We start from the raw sequence: 17,955 nt of genomic DNA, 5'->3' as shown, positions 1-17,955 counted from the left end.
GTATTTTCTTTATTATTATTGTTTTTGTTGTTGCTGGTTGTTTTTGTTTCTTTTGTTTGTTTGTTTCAGAAATAGGAATGGATAAATCCATAGACAAAGCCCTGACTTTTACCCAGAAAATCTCTCTCTTTCAGTGAGAACAATTTGATGAGCACTCTAAGTGTTGCTGGGTGACTCACTTTTTTTTTTTTTTTTTTTTTGGGGGGAGAGGGGGACATTTTAACTAAGGGGCCTTGACACTCAGGGCAAAGCAAGGGATAAAAGCATTGTGATTACAATGCAGAAGGCCAGGTTGCTCATGGATGTGTTGCAAGAGAGAGCTCAGATCCAGATTCTGCCTGCAGCTCATTTCTATTTCTGGCTCTTCAGCAGTTTTGTTGCACAATCACAGCCAAGCAACTAGAAAATGTGGCAACTGGCAAATATGTCACCACCACAGAGGGTCTGGGCTGGGTCCCCTTTCTCAGGAGCACACACTGTTGGCCAGAATGTGAAACAGTGACGTTGTGCATGGAAAAGCTTACGATAAAACTGTGGTATGTGCAACAAAATGTGGATCCTGGGACAAGAGAATGCAATTAAAGGTGACAGTACTGGGGAAATGCTGTCTTGGGAAGTGGTTTACATTTCCGAAATAAATAAAAGATGAGAAGAGATTGATTGGGTCCCACCATTTTCTTCAGGCAGAGATAACAAAGTGTAGAATAAGTTTACTTAAAACAGGGGAAACAACCAAAGAAAGCAGGAAGTAAAAAATATTCTTTGGAAAGAAGAGTATGAGCAGATTTTTTGACAGTTATGTCATAGTGCTTAATGGAGGAGCATAAATATGCATTTTAAAATCTGCCTTTTTTTTTTTTTTTTTTTTTTTTTTTTCCTTGGAGCCATTTAGATGTAGGAAACTGTTTTTTGGTGGGTTAGTAACAACTTAATAGGAGATAGTGTTCTCATATCAGGTAACCTATAGACATATCTCACCTTTTTTTGAGAAATACATATAAGCAAACTGTGAAAGAAAGGTCCAAGTGTTAACTGAGGATGTCAACCAAAAAAAATAAACAGTATTGCTCTATAAATACACCTAGGAAATGTTTATTTATCTTCTTTCAATACATCAAAGTAATCTGTTTTTACCAGTAATCCACTCTGTGGATGTGTCATCGTTGCCAGTGAGTGGGCAGGAATGCACAGCAATGTTACTATGCAGAAGTAACAGGCAGAGACAACTCTAAATGACTTCAGCATGGGAAAGGGAAAAAAAAAAAAAAAAAAAAAAAAAGGAAAGAAAGAAAAAAAAAAGAACTATAAGGCTTTTACCAGTCATACAGAAATGTTCTGGTTCTCACTGTTTCTACAGCCAGCCACATGATGTAAGATGGGATGGGTCATAGTTTCCAAATTTACCTACCTTAGACTCAAAGTAGAACTGAAAGGGAACAGCTTGAATTTACATCATTAGATACTGTGGTTCTACTGTAAACAATCCACTAACACCCATTGCACAGCATCTCTTTCTTCCAAGATAGTGGACGATGTCTGAATCTTTAGACTTTCTCTTGTTGTCAGAACACATTATGAAAGACTTTCCAAACTAAGAATAAGAAAAATCTAATGAAGTTTGTGAGAGCTGTGAACTTTCCATCACTGCAGGCTCAACTGATCCTACATTGAGGCTGAGGGAGTCTATAACTTGAAATCCCAGCCAGCTCATCTTCCTTGTTGTTGGTTGTAGAAGTCTCACTAGCATTTCCTTTGATCACCCAAAAAGATAGAATCAGTGAAACCATCCACACCATATCAAGGAAATGGCAGCAACCAAATGGAAATAACTTACTCAACAAGATGAGAAAAAAATTGCAAGCTGATGTTTGCACTGTCTCAAAGTTTGCATTAAAATCTGGTGCTCCTTAACTGCCCACGTTAGGGGTAGAAAAGCATGACAAATGGAAGAGAAAGACTGCCAACATATCAGTGGGACATATGGTGATAGAAAAATGTTAGAAAATTTTTTTTGTTTATTTCTTGGCTGGACATAGTTTTTATTTCTAATTTGTGGAATTAACCCTTGACTTTACCATCCTCTAGTTTACATAGAAGGAATATCTAAAATATATAAATATTATTTCAATAACATTTTAAATATTAACTTATTTTTTTCCATCCTTGGGATCCATTATATCAATAATGTAGTTTGAGATCACCACAAAAGGACGAATCAATAAAAGTTTACATTATTACCCTAAATATAGGAATCACACATTACTTTTCTCCAAAATTACAGTGCTGTAATTTCCTGCTCTCTCAATGACATCCAATGACCCGGGCTAAAGGGACTGTTTGTTATTTTTAAATAATAGAAGGGGGGGGAGGGGGGGAAGGAAGGAAGGAAGGAAGGAAGGAAGGAAGGAAGGAAGGAAGGAAGGAAGGAAGGAAGGAAGGAAGGAAGGAAGGAAGGAAGGAAGGAAGGAAGGAAGGAAGGAAGGAAGGAAGGAAGGAAGGAAGGAAGGAAGGAAGGAAGGAAGGAAGGAAGGAAGGAAGGAAGGAAGGAAAAGTGGAAAAGGAAAAAAAAGAAGGAAAAAATGAAAGGGAAAAGGAAAAGGAAAAGGAAAAGGAAAAGGAAAGGAAAAGGAAAAGGAAAAGGAAAAGGAAAAGGAAAAGGAAAAGGAAAAGGAAAAGGAAAAGGAAAAGGAAAAGGAAAAGGAAAAGGAAAAGGAAAAGGAAAAGGAAAAGGAAAAGGAAAAGGGAAAGGGAAAGGAAAAGGAAACAGAAAAGGAAAAGGAAAAGGAAAAGGGAAAAAAAGGAAAAGGAAAAGGAAAAGGAAAAAAAAGGAAAAGGAAAAGGAAAAGGAAAAGGAAAAGGAAAAGGAAAAGGAAAAGGAAAAGGAAAAGGAAAAGGAAAAGGAAAAGGAAAAAAAAGGAAAAGGAAAAGGAAAAGGAAAAGGAAAAGGAAAAGGAAAAGGAAAAGGAAAAGGAAAAGGAAAAGGAAAAGGAATAGGAATAGGAAAAGGAAAAGGAAAAGGAAAAGGAAAAGGAAAAGGAAAAGGAAAAGGGAAAAGGAAAAGGAAAAGGAAAAGGAAAAGGAAAAGGAAAAGGAAAAGGAAAAGGAAAAGGAAAAGGAAAAGGAAAAGGAAAAGGATCTTATGTATTAAGAGTAAGAAATGCTACGTTGCTGTTACCTAGAGCTAACACTCTTCGATAAGAAAGAGAACATCAAGAGTCGAATGCTAAGACTGTGATGGAGGTTAATCACTACTATTTTCCTATCAGAAAGAGCAAGAAGAGGTATTATTGGTGTTAGTCACTAATGGAAGGCTAGATATCAAGCACCAGCATGACCTGCCTTGCTCTTGCTTTGTTATGAACCTAATGATTGAAAGGACAGCTTTAATCGGTGTTCATGGCACCTTCCGGTGAGGATTATCCTTTGACTCCAAGCACCAATACAGAAGGAAATGAGCTGGCGTTGGCTAATGTCTCCCGCAACGCAGCTACATGGGAGCTCCACTCCCTTGACACTTTTCATGGGTAGCCAGCAAACAGTCACTGTGCTCTTGGGCCTTGCACAGTTAAAGATTAAAGCATTATGGTAATGTAGTCCTCTAAATCCCAGTTTGCAGAATTTCTGCAGGGCAGCCAGGCCAGTCATAGGTTTTTGGTGGTGTTTCAGTCACAGGTTACAGATTATAGAGTGCCCTGGGGTGCTCCATCCGCTGACACTCAAGGGTTGCCATGGCAACTTTGTGATGGAGAAGACAAGCATCTTTTGTGCAGCAAAAAGAAGTAGAAAATTGGCAGTGGATGCCAGGAGGTGGCTGTTGCCTTTGAGCTAATTACAGAAACTGTACAGACTGAGGCTGAAAGCAAGAGAAAGACATGTTTGACTGAATATCAGGATATAATAAAATACATACATTTTTTCTGAGAGGGACTGCTGTGAAATGTGACAACTCTTCGTCTCAAAGTCATGTTGTGTTTTACCAGGGAGAAAGTATCTCAGGTTTCAAAGTAATATTGATGGAGGAGAGAGCCTGTTGAAAGACAACATACAAATTTATGAAGTCACTTAAAAATCCTCACTTATAGATAAATTCAACACGATGTAGAACTTTGTGATAATTCTTTTTCTATACCATAAAGACCATATCTGTTATGTATCAACTTTCATCTATCATATGCATTCTGCAGTTTGAATAACCGAATTGTTTCTAATTTAGTCATGTTTGCAATATAAACCTGGTAGAGTTGGGTTAAAAAGCATTGGGATTATGGAATAAAGCACACAAAGTTAAGAATTGCCACAATTAAAATTGTGCCTTTAAGTCATAATTCACCCTCCAGCCCTGTATCTGTGCACTATTTTTAATTGCACACTATTTTGTCCCCAGACCCCCATACACAACCTATCTAGCATCCATTAAGAACCAGTTGTCCAAGCATTTTCAGTTTTGGTTTTCTTTTTCTCAGTTAAGCAGTGTGTAGCCTAATATATGATTTATTGAACACTCTTAAAATGTTATCCTGAAAATGTGTCCCCCTGAGCTTTTCTTTGTGACGATCACTATAGCAGCTGTGTCCTGCAGAAATATTAATTTATATTTACAATGCAGAGAATTCAGTGAATGGTACCATCCTTCCTTGTTTGACAGATGAGAAATGAAGGATTAAAGAGAGAAGGTACCTCATACACAGAGGTTTGCAGAATTATTTCTGAACTCATCAAGAACCTATCTATTTATTTATTTTTAATTCTTAGTGTTATATAGCATTTAAGTGTCTAATGAGGACAGAAGCAGAAAGCTGAACATGCAGACTCTTGTAAATCTAATCTCAGAATACAAAATTGGATTAACTTGAAAACAAGGACCAGAAAAGTAACAACAAAGCATTCCCCAAAATGAAGCCGAGTTGAAGGGACAAACCAACTATCTCCTGCCTAAAATCAGGCTAAATTGGAATATATCTCAGAAAGTGATTCAGACATCAAATGTGGTTTAACTTTGAAGGTACCCCAAACCAAAATCATCTTTTCAGAGGGCAGTTACTTCTACTGAACTGGAAGATGGCAGGAAAATATTTATAATCTTGGGGGGAGAAGCTGGAGGGAGGTACCGCAATTGCCAGAGGCTGGGTAAGTATTTTGTGAAAGGATCATGATAGGCTTAACCTGTTCTTAAACTCTTACTTGTACTCAGCTTCGGTTATTGTTGCTAACAAGATGCTGACCTAGCAGGACCTTTGGCCATACTTTATCAAATTGTTCTTGGGTTACATTCTTACAGCTTTCACAAAACCATAAGGAGCACTGGTGATAGCGAACTCTGCTCCTGACTCTAATACAAAAATGGAGAAATTTTAACTATAAGGACTGAAGGTGTTTCTTTAAAATTGTTTGTAACCTTCAGACAATTTGTAACAATTTAATATCAATTTTTTACTCTGAACTTTTCAGTATTATATAGCCTCTGTTATATAGCCTCTGTAAACTGATACTATATTGCATTATGTAAAACAACCTCTGTTTTTCTCCTTTTTTTTCCAGCACTTGATTCTTTCCAGGAGTTTTTAATACCATACCTTGAGCAAGCCCGTCAGATCTGGCCCTGGCTGGTTGGTGCAGCTGTGATTGGAGGCATAGTTACTGCTATACTCTCCGGCCTCATCCTGGCCTGCAAGAAGAAAAGAGCAGGAACTTCTCCAGAGATACAACCCTTACTCACAGAAAGTGAAGATTACAACAATATATCTTATCAATCCCATTTCTGAAGACCTCCAGTAACTCAACGATGTTACTAAGGTGCTAATCAAGCATTCAGTGTTTGATTCATGTTTACAAACACCTTGTTGAGGTGTGCTGTAAAAGCAGGCTGGACAGTTTTGTTCCTCATGCCTCTTGTAACCTCCAGTGTTCCAGTAACTTATCAGATACACTCCTCCAAAATCTCTCAGATCCAACATGTTACCATGCTACCCAAGGAACACCTTGTATTTCCAATGCTTGATTAAATAACGCTCCTATGAACCCGACTGGCCTGTGTGTTGGTTATTCAAATGTATAATTCTCTTCTCTTTTATTTGCTTTCTTTCATCTGTAGACTCTGATCTCATAGGCCAATCCATGTGAAGAAATTCACAGGGCACAAGTAGGTGCATGGATTTAGTGAGAGGCACCTGACTGCAAGGTCAGTGCTACATTCAGCCTGTTCTTCAGGGCCCTGTAGTTTAGTGAGAGAAATGTGCTGTGTCTCTGAGCAGAGTGAATGACCCAGAGACACATTTTTCTTTTAGGCTATATTTTCCTTCCAGCTCCAGTAATGCCCTGTTTGTCCTTGATTGAACATCAACAGCAGCAAGTGGGCTCTAAGGAACCACTTCTCACTTGTCTCAAACATTCCAGTTAGTTTTCTGCTATATCATTTTCCATTTGTCTGGGGTGCAGAGGGGCTTTTAGGAGATGAAACCTAGTCTCACTGCGTATATCCCTCTTCAGTTTGACTTATAGTTTTTTATATCATGGTTGACTTGTGGTTGCTCAGCATGCACATATTCCATACAAGCAATCCATACATGACAGGTATGTAATTACATCATGAGCCTTAACCCAAAAGAAATACTAATTTTTGGGGATGGAGACTCTAACTGGCTTTCAGTAGTTCCAAAACTCATCTCTAGCAAAAAGCGTAAGTTCACACAGTGGTCCCTGTTGTGCTTTAACATTGTTAGGTAGCCAAGCACCACCATGACACTCTCTCACTCCCCCCCTTAACAGAATGGGGACAGAAAATATGATGAAAAGAACCTCATGGGTTGAGATAAAGACAGGTAGATCACTCGCCAATGACCATCATGGGCAAAACTGTCACAGTGTAAGGGACATAAACGTAATTTAATGCCAATGAATAACAGACTAGAGTAGTAAGAACTAAAAGCAACTTAAAACCACCTTCCTGCCCCATTCACTCTCTTCCATCTCCTCCCCCCGAGCAGTGCAGAGAAACCGGGGAATGGGGGCTGCGGTCAGTCCCTGATGCTTCGTCTCCACCGCTTCTTCACGGTCACTCTCTGCCCCTGCTCCCCGTGGGGTCCCTCCCACGGGATGCCGTCCTTCCCGAACTGAGCCTGCAGGGGCTGCCCTCTTCAAAAACTGCTCCCACACGGCTCCGTACCACGGGGTCCATCCGTCAGGAGTAAACTGCTCCAGCACGGGTCCCCCATGGGGAGCAGCTCCTGCCAGGTCACTTGCTCCTCTCCACAGGCTGCAGGGGAATGTCTGCTCTGTGTCTGGAGCACCTCCTGACCTCCTTCTGCACTGACCCTGGTGGCTGCAGGGCCGCTTCTCTCAACATTTTCTGACTTCTCTCTCCCAGCTACACCTTGCCATGTAAACCCAATACAGTCTATAAGTGATCTGTGTTGTGAGTCTGGCTCAGAGAATTCCCATCACTGTCTGTTCTTCTTTTAAAAAGTTAGTGGATCAAGACAAGGTCCATGCCTGTGGTGCTGGAGTGACTAGCTCTGCCAATGGCAATACTGTCATCTGAATTTATTCCAGGCATTCAGGATAGTATTGTGGTGAAAGTGTTACATTTAGCCTCTGGAAAATGAAGTCATGAGCACCTTGAAGGATGTGAGGTCCAGGGGAGTTGCGAGAGGGCTGAGGGAGGGAAAGTGAGTGGGAAGGAAATGCAGACATGGCCTCATTGGAAAATGGGGTAAACATGTCCTTTGACCATTGATCTGAGCGATATTTCCTAGTCAACAAATGACAAGGGACCTCTCAAACAAGCTGTTCTCTCTCACAACTGCCTTCTGTAAGCATTCTTATGGACCTTTGAAATACATTATTTTTGTATTTTTCATCTGGGCATCTAAATGGATTAATTTCCATTTTGGGGTGATTGCACTGTAATTGGTCTCTGAAGGGCAGGAACAACAGTCCTGCTTAACAAACTTAATTTCCTTTTATGACAAGTTTACCCATCTAGTTTACCAAGGGAAGCCAGTAAATGTGGTCTTTTTGGATTTTAGCGAAGTTTTTGATACTGTCTCTTACAGTATCCTTCTTGACAGTATTTATACTGTCCAGTATACAGCTGGACATGTACACAATGCAATGGGTGAACAATTGGCTGATGAGCTGAACTCAAAGGGTTATAGTAAATGGGTTTACATCAGACTGGTAGCCATACACTAGTGGGGTTCAGCAGGGCCCCATTTTTAGGGCCAGTTCTATTCAATGTTTTTAGAAATTATCTGAATGCAGGACTCAAACGCATGCTAAGCGAGTTTGAAAATTAGGAGAAAATGTTGGCTTCCTAGAGGGAAGAGAGACAACTTGCAGAGAGGTCTTGACAAATTAGAGAGCTGGGCAATCACCAACAATGTTAAATTTAACAAGAGGAAGTTCTGGATTCTGCACCTAGGGTAGGGTAATCCTGGCTGTTCACACAATCTTGGGGACAAGTGGCTGGAATGTAGCCCAGCAGAGAGGGATCTGGGGATTTGGTTGGTGATAAGCTCAATGTGTATAAGCAGTGTCCCTGGCACCCAAAAGGGCCAACTGTATACTGGAGTGCATTAAGCACAGTATAGCTAACCAGTCAAGAGATGTGGTTGTCACATTTTACTCAACATTGATGTGGCCTTACCTCAAATACCGTGTGCAGTCTGGGGCTTGACCACATAAGAAAGATAATATTGGAATGAGTCCAAAGGAGGGCTACAAAGATGGTGAAGAGTCCTGAGGGGAAGACATATGAGAAGCAGCTGAGGTCACTTGGTTCTTTCAGCCCAGAGCAGGCTGAGGGGAGGCCTCATGGCGGCCTGCAGCTCCCTCATGAGGGGAGCGGAGGGGCAGGCGCTGAGCTCTGCTCTCTGGGGACAGCGACAGGACCCGAGGGGACGGCATGGAGCTGGGACAGGGGAGGGTCAGGCTGGGTGTTAGGGAAAGGTTCTGCACCCAGAGGGTGGTCGGGCACTGGGACAGGCTCCCCAGGGGAGGGCACTGAGCCTGCTGGAGTTCAGGAAGTGTTTGGACAGTGCTCTCAGACATAAGGCCTGATTTTGGGGAGATCCAGTGTGGAGCCAGGAGTTGGTCTTGGAGATCCTTGTGGGTCCTTTCCCACTCAGGATATTTTTTGATTCTAAGACAACTCTTTACAGGGCAGAGACACAAAAGCAAAAGGGGCTGGGACGTCTGTTGAGAAGGGTCCTCCCAAAGCAGAGGGTTATATAGAGGATGTTCTTCTGTGATTTCTCACAGCGAAGTGTTAATACCCCTCTACTGCTGTGGCAATCCTGCTTTCAAGGAGCATACAAGGACATCTGCAGTCTCCCAGCTATCTGTCTCTGAACAGTAACAATAACACAAACTGACCAAGTGGAAGGTGGAAATCCCATTAACGAGAGAAGGAAAGCTCACCATCGACACCCTCAAATCTAACCATATCCCATCCCCGGGAGCTAAGTGATTGACTTGTGCCCACTGAAGCTGCTCCACTGCCCTGATTAAGGAAGGCATGGACTGAAATTGCCTCCATCTCAGCAAAGTGAAAGCCTTTTGCTAAATGAAGGTGTTTTTCTGTGTGAAAGACTCTGGTGCCAAATCCAAAAGATTCTTTTCCTATGGCTTCTGACTGATGAGCCGAGATACTAGTAGATGAATGCTTTCCAGTGTCTTAGAAAGTACTAAAAATAAACAGATTGCATGCAATCTTAAATGATTCTTGGCACTGAGGCACAGGGAAGAAGAATGGAATTATATTATGATACTATTTCATATGGTCAGTTCAGCCATTTAATTTATATTTTGTATAATCCAGAATACCCTATTGGTAGAAATAAATACTAGCAGCAGACTTTAAACAGTAATATTAAGATTTTGACTTCATAAATGTTGATTGGCTTTGAAGTCTGATAAACAGAAAGATTTTATGCAGTCTATTAGAGGACTCTTCACAAATTCTACAAGTAACAACTATTTGTTTTATTTCTCTGAAGTACTTCAACCAATTAAAACATGAAGAAAAAATGTCTGATATGCTCACATTTAAAAAAAAAAAAAAAAAAAAGAAAAGCAACCAACCTTTGGTTCTCGGTGATTCCTCTAAAACCGTGCTTGATGTGTTCAATAACCATGGGTTGGCTAAAATATCCAGACTCTAGTATTTTTATTCTTCTGAACAAATAAAAATGTAACAGAATATTTTTATAAAGATCTCTTGGTGCAAGGAAGGGTGGAATTAAAATAAAAAGTGTTTTTTGTTTTTGTTTTTTTTTTTTTTTAAATTGTAACTTTTTGCAGAAGCCTAAGCAGCACAATAGCTTGGGAATCCTGGACTCCACACTTCCACTCAGCTCTAGTGGGCAGATGGAGAGCTGGGAGTACACAAACTGTGGAAGCCATGGCACAGTTAAGATCTACAGACTTTGAATCTACGGAGGCAGAGTGAAAATCCCATGAGCTCCCAGGGCCTTCGCAGGCAGAGATATATCTCCTGCAGAAACTCTGCAGCTGGTAAACTTGTGTTCCCCCCTGTTTCATTGTGTTTTATTGTTTTATTGGAAGTTTGTTGAAAGCAATGCCCATCTGCACAATATTTCTGCCAGTAAAATGTTGTTTTTATTTGGAAAGTTGTTCTGATAGAAAAATCCTAACTGTATTAAGCAAGTTTATCTCAGCCTCTGCAATATTGCATGGGCATTTTATATGTGCGGTGATATAAAGGCTGAAGAGGCTACCTTATTTTCATATCTGCAAAGGTCATTTTTAGCAAAAGTCATCCCCTTGTAAAGGTCATGGCCAACAGGCATCTCTGATCCAATTCCTCAGTTGTTTGTGTCTTTCTTACAGAAGATCTTCACCAGCATACCATGGGTCTCCCATCCTTGGCCACAGCAACTCCTCATGTGTGGAAGGATGAAAGTGAAGCTTTAGCTCATCATGTCTTCTAAATCATTTTTTTTCCCCTCCCAGCTCTTGATCATCTCTTCATGCCCCAAAGCACTGAATTCATAATTCATACCTTGTGATCAAAGCTTGTGACCTACAAGTAAAGGTTTCTTTATGCTCTACTAATTTTTTTTCCAGAACTTCTACCACTTCCCAGACAGCCTTTTCCTTTCCTCTTTCTTCAGAGAAGGATTTAATAGCTTCTTTTCTGCGCCACAGAAGTTTCATCATGGAGACCTCACACTAACACCAGGTGATGAAAGGGAATTTGTACCTCTTTCACACTTGCAGGCATATGGCCTAGCAATTTTCCTCTTTAATTCCCATTCTCTGTATGACCTGGAAATCATGTCTGCTTTGACAGGGAATAAACAAGGTAGCCCGGTTTCAAACAGTCAACATGTTCTGTGGCAGGGACTAAATAGTACAGTGTATATTAATCTAAGTAACTAGAACAAGATTAACACAAGCAACACATCCCTGTTCTTTCCATTGTTGTAGGGTTTATACTTAGACCACTGCCCCAATAATAGTTTGGAGTCAAAACTCTCCATAAGCGTATCTGACTCTGAGCATATGTAAACCCCACTGGACCTCCTCTCTGAGCAAGCTGTTCAGGTTCTTCCAGACTGAGAAGTGAACACCACTGGGAGGTGGGAATTCACTGAACCAATATTAAAGCAGCTATTCTGGGACAGGATAAATTGTCTTGCAGACATGCCTAATCCTTCCCATAGACTTTTTGGAGGACCTTAGGTGCTACCTTCAACCTGACACTTAGTTTTAGGATGATTCAGGAGGGAGAGGATTCTTAAAGCACCTTGGCACGAAAAGTTTTTTTGGCACACCTCACCCACACTTGCAAGATATGTGCTTTCTACCTGGAGGCTACAAAGTGAATAGCACATCCCGTTTCTTCTCAGGGCCATGTTCAGGCTCATGCTTACTCCTCAGACATACATAAGTTACGTGTTTGAAGGACCAACCTCTCCTTTTTGTAGATGCTTCTCTGAGATGAAAGCAGAAGCTCCTGCTTTGTTTTAAACTGGGATACTATAATGCCATGAGGCTGTGCATGCCATGTTAGCTCATTGAATCAGAGTGGACAGAGCTTAAACACAACCCTGCCTTTACATTTCCCTCTGGCTGGTCAAGGCGACTTCCCCCAGTGTGCCTCCACTTCTGAGACAAGAAATTCCCTGTCAGCAGTATAATTTCTCAGGCTGGGGGAGTCCATTGTGACAGCATCAGTGCCAAAAATGGGGCATTATAGTGCTTGGTGCCTGTATAAAATCTATATTCTGTATATGTAGGTCATGCAACCAGATGCTACTTTGACTCCAGCGGGCACTGAAGGTAGGGTTCTCTGAAGGTACTTGTCAGACGAGGATCACGATAGCATCAGTGTCTAGGGATGTGTCAGCACCACATTGTTTCACATAATGAAACAAAAATACTGTATGGCAGTCATTCAGAAATCTATAGGATACCTGCCTGGCAGCTTCATTATCATGTACTCAGTACTGTATGGCTCATGCCTTTGTAGGAGGAGACTGTTACCCCCGTGGAGTCTTCCATTTTCTATCCTCATCTCTTTCTTTCCCAGAATATTAAGAGTCACATTTTATCGAGGCAGGACAATGAGCAGCTGTCAATCTTTTTCTTTCTGTTTTCCCTCCTGCCTTTTCCCAAAATTTGTTTTTAGCACCTGTCCTCTCCATTGAGCTACATCTGTAATTCACCATCTGTGTATACAAACGTGTGTAGGGATGCAAGTCATTTTGAATTAGTCTCCATAGTGAGCTGAAAATTGGCAGCAATGAGACCTTGTCATTGCAAATGGTCTTTTCCTGTAATTTTTGTAATAAGCTCTGAATTAGAAATGAAGTTGCTATTATGACTATAGAAAAACCAACCTATTTCTGCATATCCATCTTGCAGCCATTAGGCTTTCTGATAACCCATTTTTTAATATATGAACAGTTCCCCATGAGTTTGCCTGCTACCTCCTCCTCTTGAGGACATCAGGAGTGCAGAACTCACATGGAGCCAAAAAGTTCTGGAATTCATTGGATCAGGGAAAATAAACATGGAGACTACTTCTTTTCCTGCACACAGAGAAAAAAAAATAAAATATCCCCTTTGAAAGAAGAACAATTCAGCAATAAACACTAATTATAGACCCTAGCTTTGGCCTGGCACTATGGATCATCACCCTTTCTGCACCTTGATTCAGCCTTACGTGGCCTTACTCTTCTGTCACCACATGCTGCACTGATCTATCCTTCAGAGAAGGGCTCGGTGGTGGGATTGTCCTGCATTTCTGAGGTTGATACAGCAATGGCAATGCAAGACAGCCCACAGGGTTGGTCCCTAGCCATTGCTGTCTGAGTGTGAAATGCAGGTTTTAAAGGAATTTGGATGTACGAAAACACCTCCCTGTTTATCATCATTTTCAAGTAAAAGAGCCATGCTCCGGCAATAATAAGCAAACAAGGTATTTTCAGTTGGATTACATATTGTGGACAAATTTTCACACATTTTCCTGCAATCACAACAATGTTAAAATGTTTCTCGTTTGAATTGCTTCTTGGAAAAACCTAAGTACAACCGTTTTACTGTGCTACATTTTCTAACTGCTGTACATCTTTCTAAGCACTTCTGACAACAGTGTCATAAATATGAATACGGGAAAATAGTCTGCAGAGCCTCTTAACTCTTAGGGCAAAGCCATGCACCAGGCTGTCCTTGTCTCGCATACCAAAACAACCCTCCTTGTAATCAGATTCTGTTTTTCTCCACCAGCAACTGATGCTGATGAGCTTCTTTACAACATTAAGGATATTACTCACCTTCATTCCTCTGTGCAAGCCATTATAAATAAATAGTCTATACACCCCAACGAAGAAAATACATTTCTCGAAAAAGTGCTGAAAGCTTACACTCTTTGCAGGCAAAGACAAGAACACTGCAAAAATGTGCTGGCTATTTTGTCAAAGAGCTGAACATGTCAGGAAGATCTCCTAATAAGGACTTGAAGGCCTGGATTGTCTTCTCATAAATTTACTGGGAGATTGGCAGGGTGGAAAATACTAGTCCATTAATGATGCTCCGTTAAATTTACTGTGGACTGATTGCATTGCCAGGTGACCTGACTATACAGAATGAAATATATACATGGTTAGATAGTTGGAAAAGTATCAAATGACTGAGATCATTACAGTATCTGTATATGGAACTATTTATTGGTGCAATTATGAGACATGATTTTTTGTTGTTGTTTTTACTAAAGCCTGAAGCACAATGCATATTTGTTTACATGGCAAGGTTTTGGTAGCAAGGGAGCTACAGGGGTGGCCTCTGTGAGCAGAGCCCAGCAGCTGCCCTATGTCAGATCAGAGCCAGCTCCAGACAGCTCCAAAAGGGACCCGCTGCTGGCCAGAGCTGAGCTGTGAGTGATGCTGTTTGCACCTCTGTAAGAGCAGATTGAAGAAATGGGTGGTAAAAAACCACCAGCAGCTTGGAGAGAGGGGTGAGAGCTGAGCAGCCCCCAAGGTGAGTGCAGCAGGAGGGCAGGAGGTGCTCCAGGCACGCAGCACAAGTTCCCCTGCGGCCCGTGGAGAGGCCCCTGGTGGAGCAGGCTGTCCCCCTGCAGCCCACGGGTCCCACACGGAGCAGATCTCCACGCTGCAGCCCGTGGAGGAGCCCCCGGTGGAGCAGGTGGATGTGGCCTGGAGGAGGCTGCGGCCCATGGAGAGCCCCCGCAGGAGCAGGCCCCGGGCCGGAGCTGCAGCCCGTGGAGAGGAGCCCACGCAGGAGCAGGGGGTCTGGGGGGAGCTGCCGCCCGTGGGGGACCCGTGCTGGAGCAGTTTGCTCCTGGGGGATGGACCCCGTGGTACGGAGCCGTGTGGGAGCAGTTCCTGAAGAGCTGCAGCCTGTGGGCAGCCCCCCAGGCTCAGTTCGGGAAGGACGGCATCCCGTGGGAGGGACCCCACGGGGAGCAGGGGCAGAGAGGGACCGTGAAGGAGCGGCGGAGACGAAGCGTCAGGGACTGACCGCAGCCCCCATTCCCTGTTCCCCTGCATCACTTGGGGGGAAGGAGGTGGAAGAGGGTGGTTGGGGGAAGGTGGTTTTAGTTTGCTTTTAGTTTTTGTCTGTTCTACTCTGCTAGTGATAGACAATAAATGACATTCATTTCTCTATGGAGAGTCTGTTTTGCCCGTGATGATCATTGTTGAGTGATCTCCCTGTCCTTATCTCAATTCTTGGGCCATTTCCATCATTTTTTCTCCACTTTTTTTTGAGGAGAAGGAGTGAGAGAGCAGTTTTGGTGGACTTCAACTGCCCAGCAGGGTAAAACCACCACAACATCCTAATGTGATAAAGCTACAGCCATTAGCTGATAGCAAGATACATATGTTCATGGACACAGAGAGGTGCTATATAACTGTTTTTACTGTAGTAGTAGAAGTTGTACAACATGCATGTATGTATGTGTGCATGCACCTGTATATGTGTGTAGACAAGCCCTATAAGGACTCTTTTTCCTGCTCTCCTTTCATATGGATGGCATTTCAGACATTTGTATCAAGAGAAAGTGAATCTGGTTTGTCAAATCAGAACAGCAGCAATTTGTTTTCACTCTGACCTTGCTAATTAATGCCACAGGGACCACAGAAGACATAGGTCAGCAAAGAATCTGGGCTCCATGTCCTCTTTTATACCGCCACAGACTTGAGAAGCTGCTTTAAAATTCTTTGTAGTTTTTTAATTCTACAGTCTGAAGTCCCAGTTATTTAATCCAGAGGGTTGACTGTCAAAGTACCAACCTCCCATTAGCATTCAGGGAAAATCAGGCTCTCGACAACTCTCATTTAGGTGCCTAAATGAAAATGAGACATTTTTGTCTTCCATTCTGCTATCAGAAAAGTTGCTTGTAACTATTCAAAATGAAGTCACTTCTATAAAAGAAAAACTTACTCCTTTCAGTGGTACAAAGATGCTTAAATCCACAAGGCTAGACACCAAGGCTTAAAAATTATGGTCTTTTGTCTCATCCTAGGAGCCATGATATTCTAGCACCCTGAACAGGGAGAGATGCTTGCAGGGAGGTTGCCACTTTAGAAAATGTGTATAGAGGTATGGATATGCATGACAGATCTGGGAATCACTGCAGTCACCATAGTTAAGGTGTCATTATCCTACAAGATGCAACACTGTAAAAAGTTAGAGGAAGGCTTGCTTGGAAAATGTATCTAAAGAAATATCAGAAACTTTGAGCTAACAAAATTAATTTCCAGGAAAAGCAGAATGGTTTTTGAAGAGGGAGACAGGACAAGTTGTTGGTTATTCAGACCACCAGTCATCTGTCAACAATGCACAATTTCAGATTAGAAAGTGCAGTTATTAAGCTCAGTCTAATGCAAACGCATATGCTAAACAAGACATCATAAAGGGTAATGACAAATCACGGAGCTATTAAATTCATGGGAATTAAATTTGGGAGGAGTTGGAAAAGGGAAACATGAAAATTGCAGATTATGTGAACTCATCTCACATACAAAAATGATAATGGGTTTTCAAGAGAAACAATCCAAGTTGCACTGACTGCAAACTATTTCAGTGTGCCAATCTTCAGCCTTCCTGAAACATCCAGTTGGATTTAATGCCTTTTTGGGCACGTGTAAGTTTAAGTATTATGCTCTCTGCGGTGAACAGGGCTCTAATTGGATTGTATGCCTGTTCACCAGCTCTTAGGAGTCTGGTAGGACCAGCAATGGGGTACTGATCCCCTTCACCTCAAATTTCAGAATCAGAAACAGATGAGGAACCACCTGTGTGTGCTCCTCAAATACTCTCAATTTTGTAACATGCACTCCTTCTTCATCTGATCCTCTGGATGAGATACTCTAGGCTGCGGGAGCTAGTTCACACCTTAAGATTTTGTATCCCGAAATGCGAAAATCCAGTACATTGACTAACTGAAATTTGTGAGAGGCTGGCTCCTGAGCTAAGAGGACAGCTACTGCTCAGCTCCTGGCTGCTGTTTTTCCCTCTAGAAAGGCTCATCTGTTACTGGGAGCAATCTCTGCCTGTCATTGCCCACCCTTCTGCTCACCGTAATATCAGGAATTTATCATGATCAATGATGCCTATACAGAGGTGAAAAGGAGAGGAGCAAACACAGTATCTGGCTTATGACAGAAAAACAGCAAAAGGCTGCAGAACTTTGCTTGTTCTCCTGTGTAAGGAGAGCTCCCCTTGTTGCTTCAGCATTTTTAGCTAGGCTTTGTCAAAATAAATAGTGGCCCAGTTTTAGTGCTCCCCCTCCCTCTCGTTCGAAAGAGATTTTCCTCTTGATCAAATGCATTTGTGAAATGTGTTGTTTCCCATAAAAACTCTCCAAATACCAGACAGAAAATCAAAGCTCATGAGCAAAAACACATTTTTGCCAGACCTCATTACTTGACCAGGGTAAGGTGAACGGGGATATTATTCTAAATGAAAAACACCGTAATTTGAAAATATTGGTGTTTCCTATGATAACTCTGCCCAGCATGCCATCGACACCATGTTAAGTATAAACAAACACCTTATCCATTTCCACAGCTCAAAATGCCATCGACACCATGTTAAGTATAAACAAACACCTTATCCATTTCCACAGCTCAAAACCTTCTTCACTGGTAATGTTAACTTCCTGTTAACTTCCTGTTTATACCATAACAAATGAGAATGAATGTAAAGGAAGTGAAGGAATTCAAAAGGTTTTTTTTTTTTTTTTTTTTCCCTCATCTTCCCATAATTAAACTCTTCATCATGGTGGGATGGTACCCTTCTGCCATCATGATATCAACACCACTCTGGAAAGAGAACGTGACAAATACAACCTTGAGATTGATATATGCAGTTTAATTGCATATCCTTACTTCTCAAAAATAAATAATGAACCAGAACTTTTGACAGCAATTCTGAAATCTCAGTCTACACACTTGTTTTTTTTGTTTG

General features: G+C 41.7%; 1 protein-coding gene and 1 long non-coding RNA gene across 2 annotated transcripts in view; one reads left to right on the top strand and one right to left on the bottom strand.

Moving 5' to 3' along the window:
• Nucleotides 1–5,105, bottom strand: part of LOC308182728 — a 48,151-nt gene extending 43,046 nt beyond the window's left edge. Inside the window, exon 1 of the long non-coding RNA XR_013942050.1 lies at nucleotides 3,911–5,105. This is a non-coding gene — a long non-coding RNA (uncharacterized lncRNA). The remainder of the gene's footprint in view (nucleotides 1–3,910) is intronic.
• Nucleotides 1–6,271, top strand: part of TYR (tyrosinase) — a 55,882-nt gene extending 49,611 nt beyond the window's left edge. Inside the window, exon 5 of the mRNA XM_080567597.1 lies at nucleotides 5,539–6,271. Coding sequence (XP_080423723.1) covers nucleotides 5,539–5,762 — 224 coding nt within the window. The 3' untranslated portion in view covers nucleotides 5,763–6,271. The remainder of the gene's footprint in view (nucleotides 1–5,538) is intronic.
• The last annotated feature ends 11,684 nt before the right edge of the window (nucleotides 6,272–17,955 follow it).

This window comes from Anser brachyrhynchus (genome assembly GCF_964034855.1).
Source record: "Anser brachyrhynchus genome assembly, chromosome: 1".
Lineage (NCBI taxonomy): Eukaryota > Metazoa > Chordata > Aves > Anseriformes > Anatidae > Anser > Anser brachyrhynchus.
The sequence above is the reverse complement of the archived record's forward strand: the minus strand, read 5'-3'. Positions and strand labels throughout refer to the sequence as shown.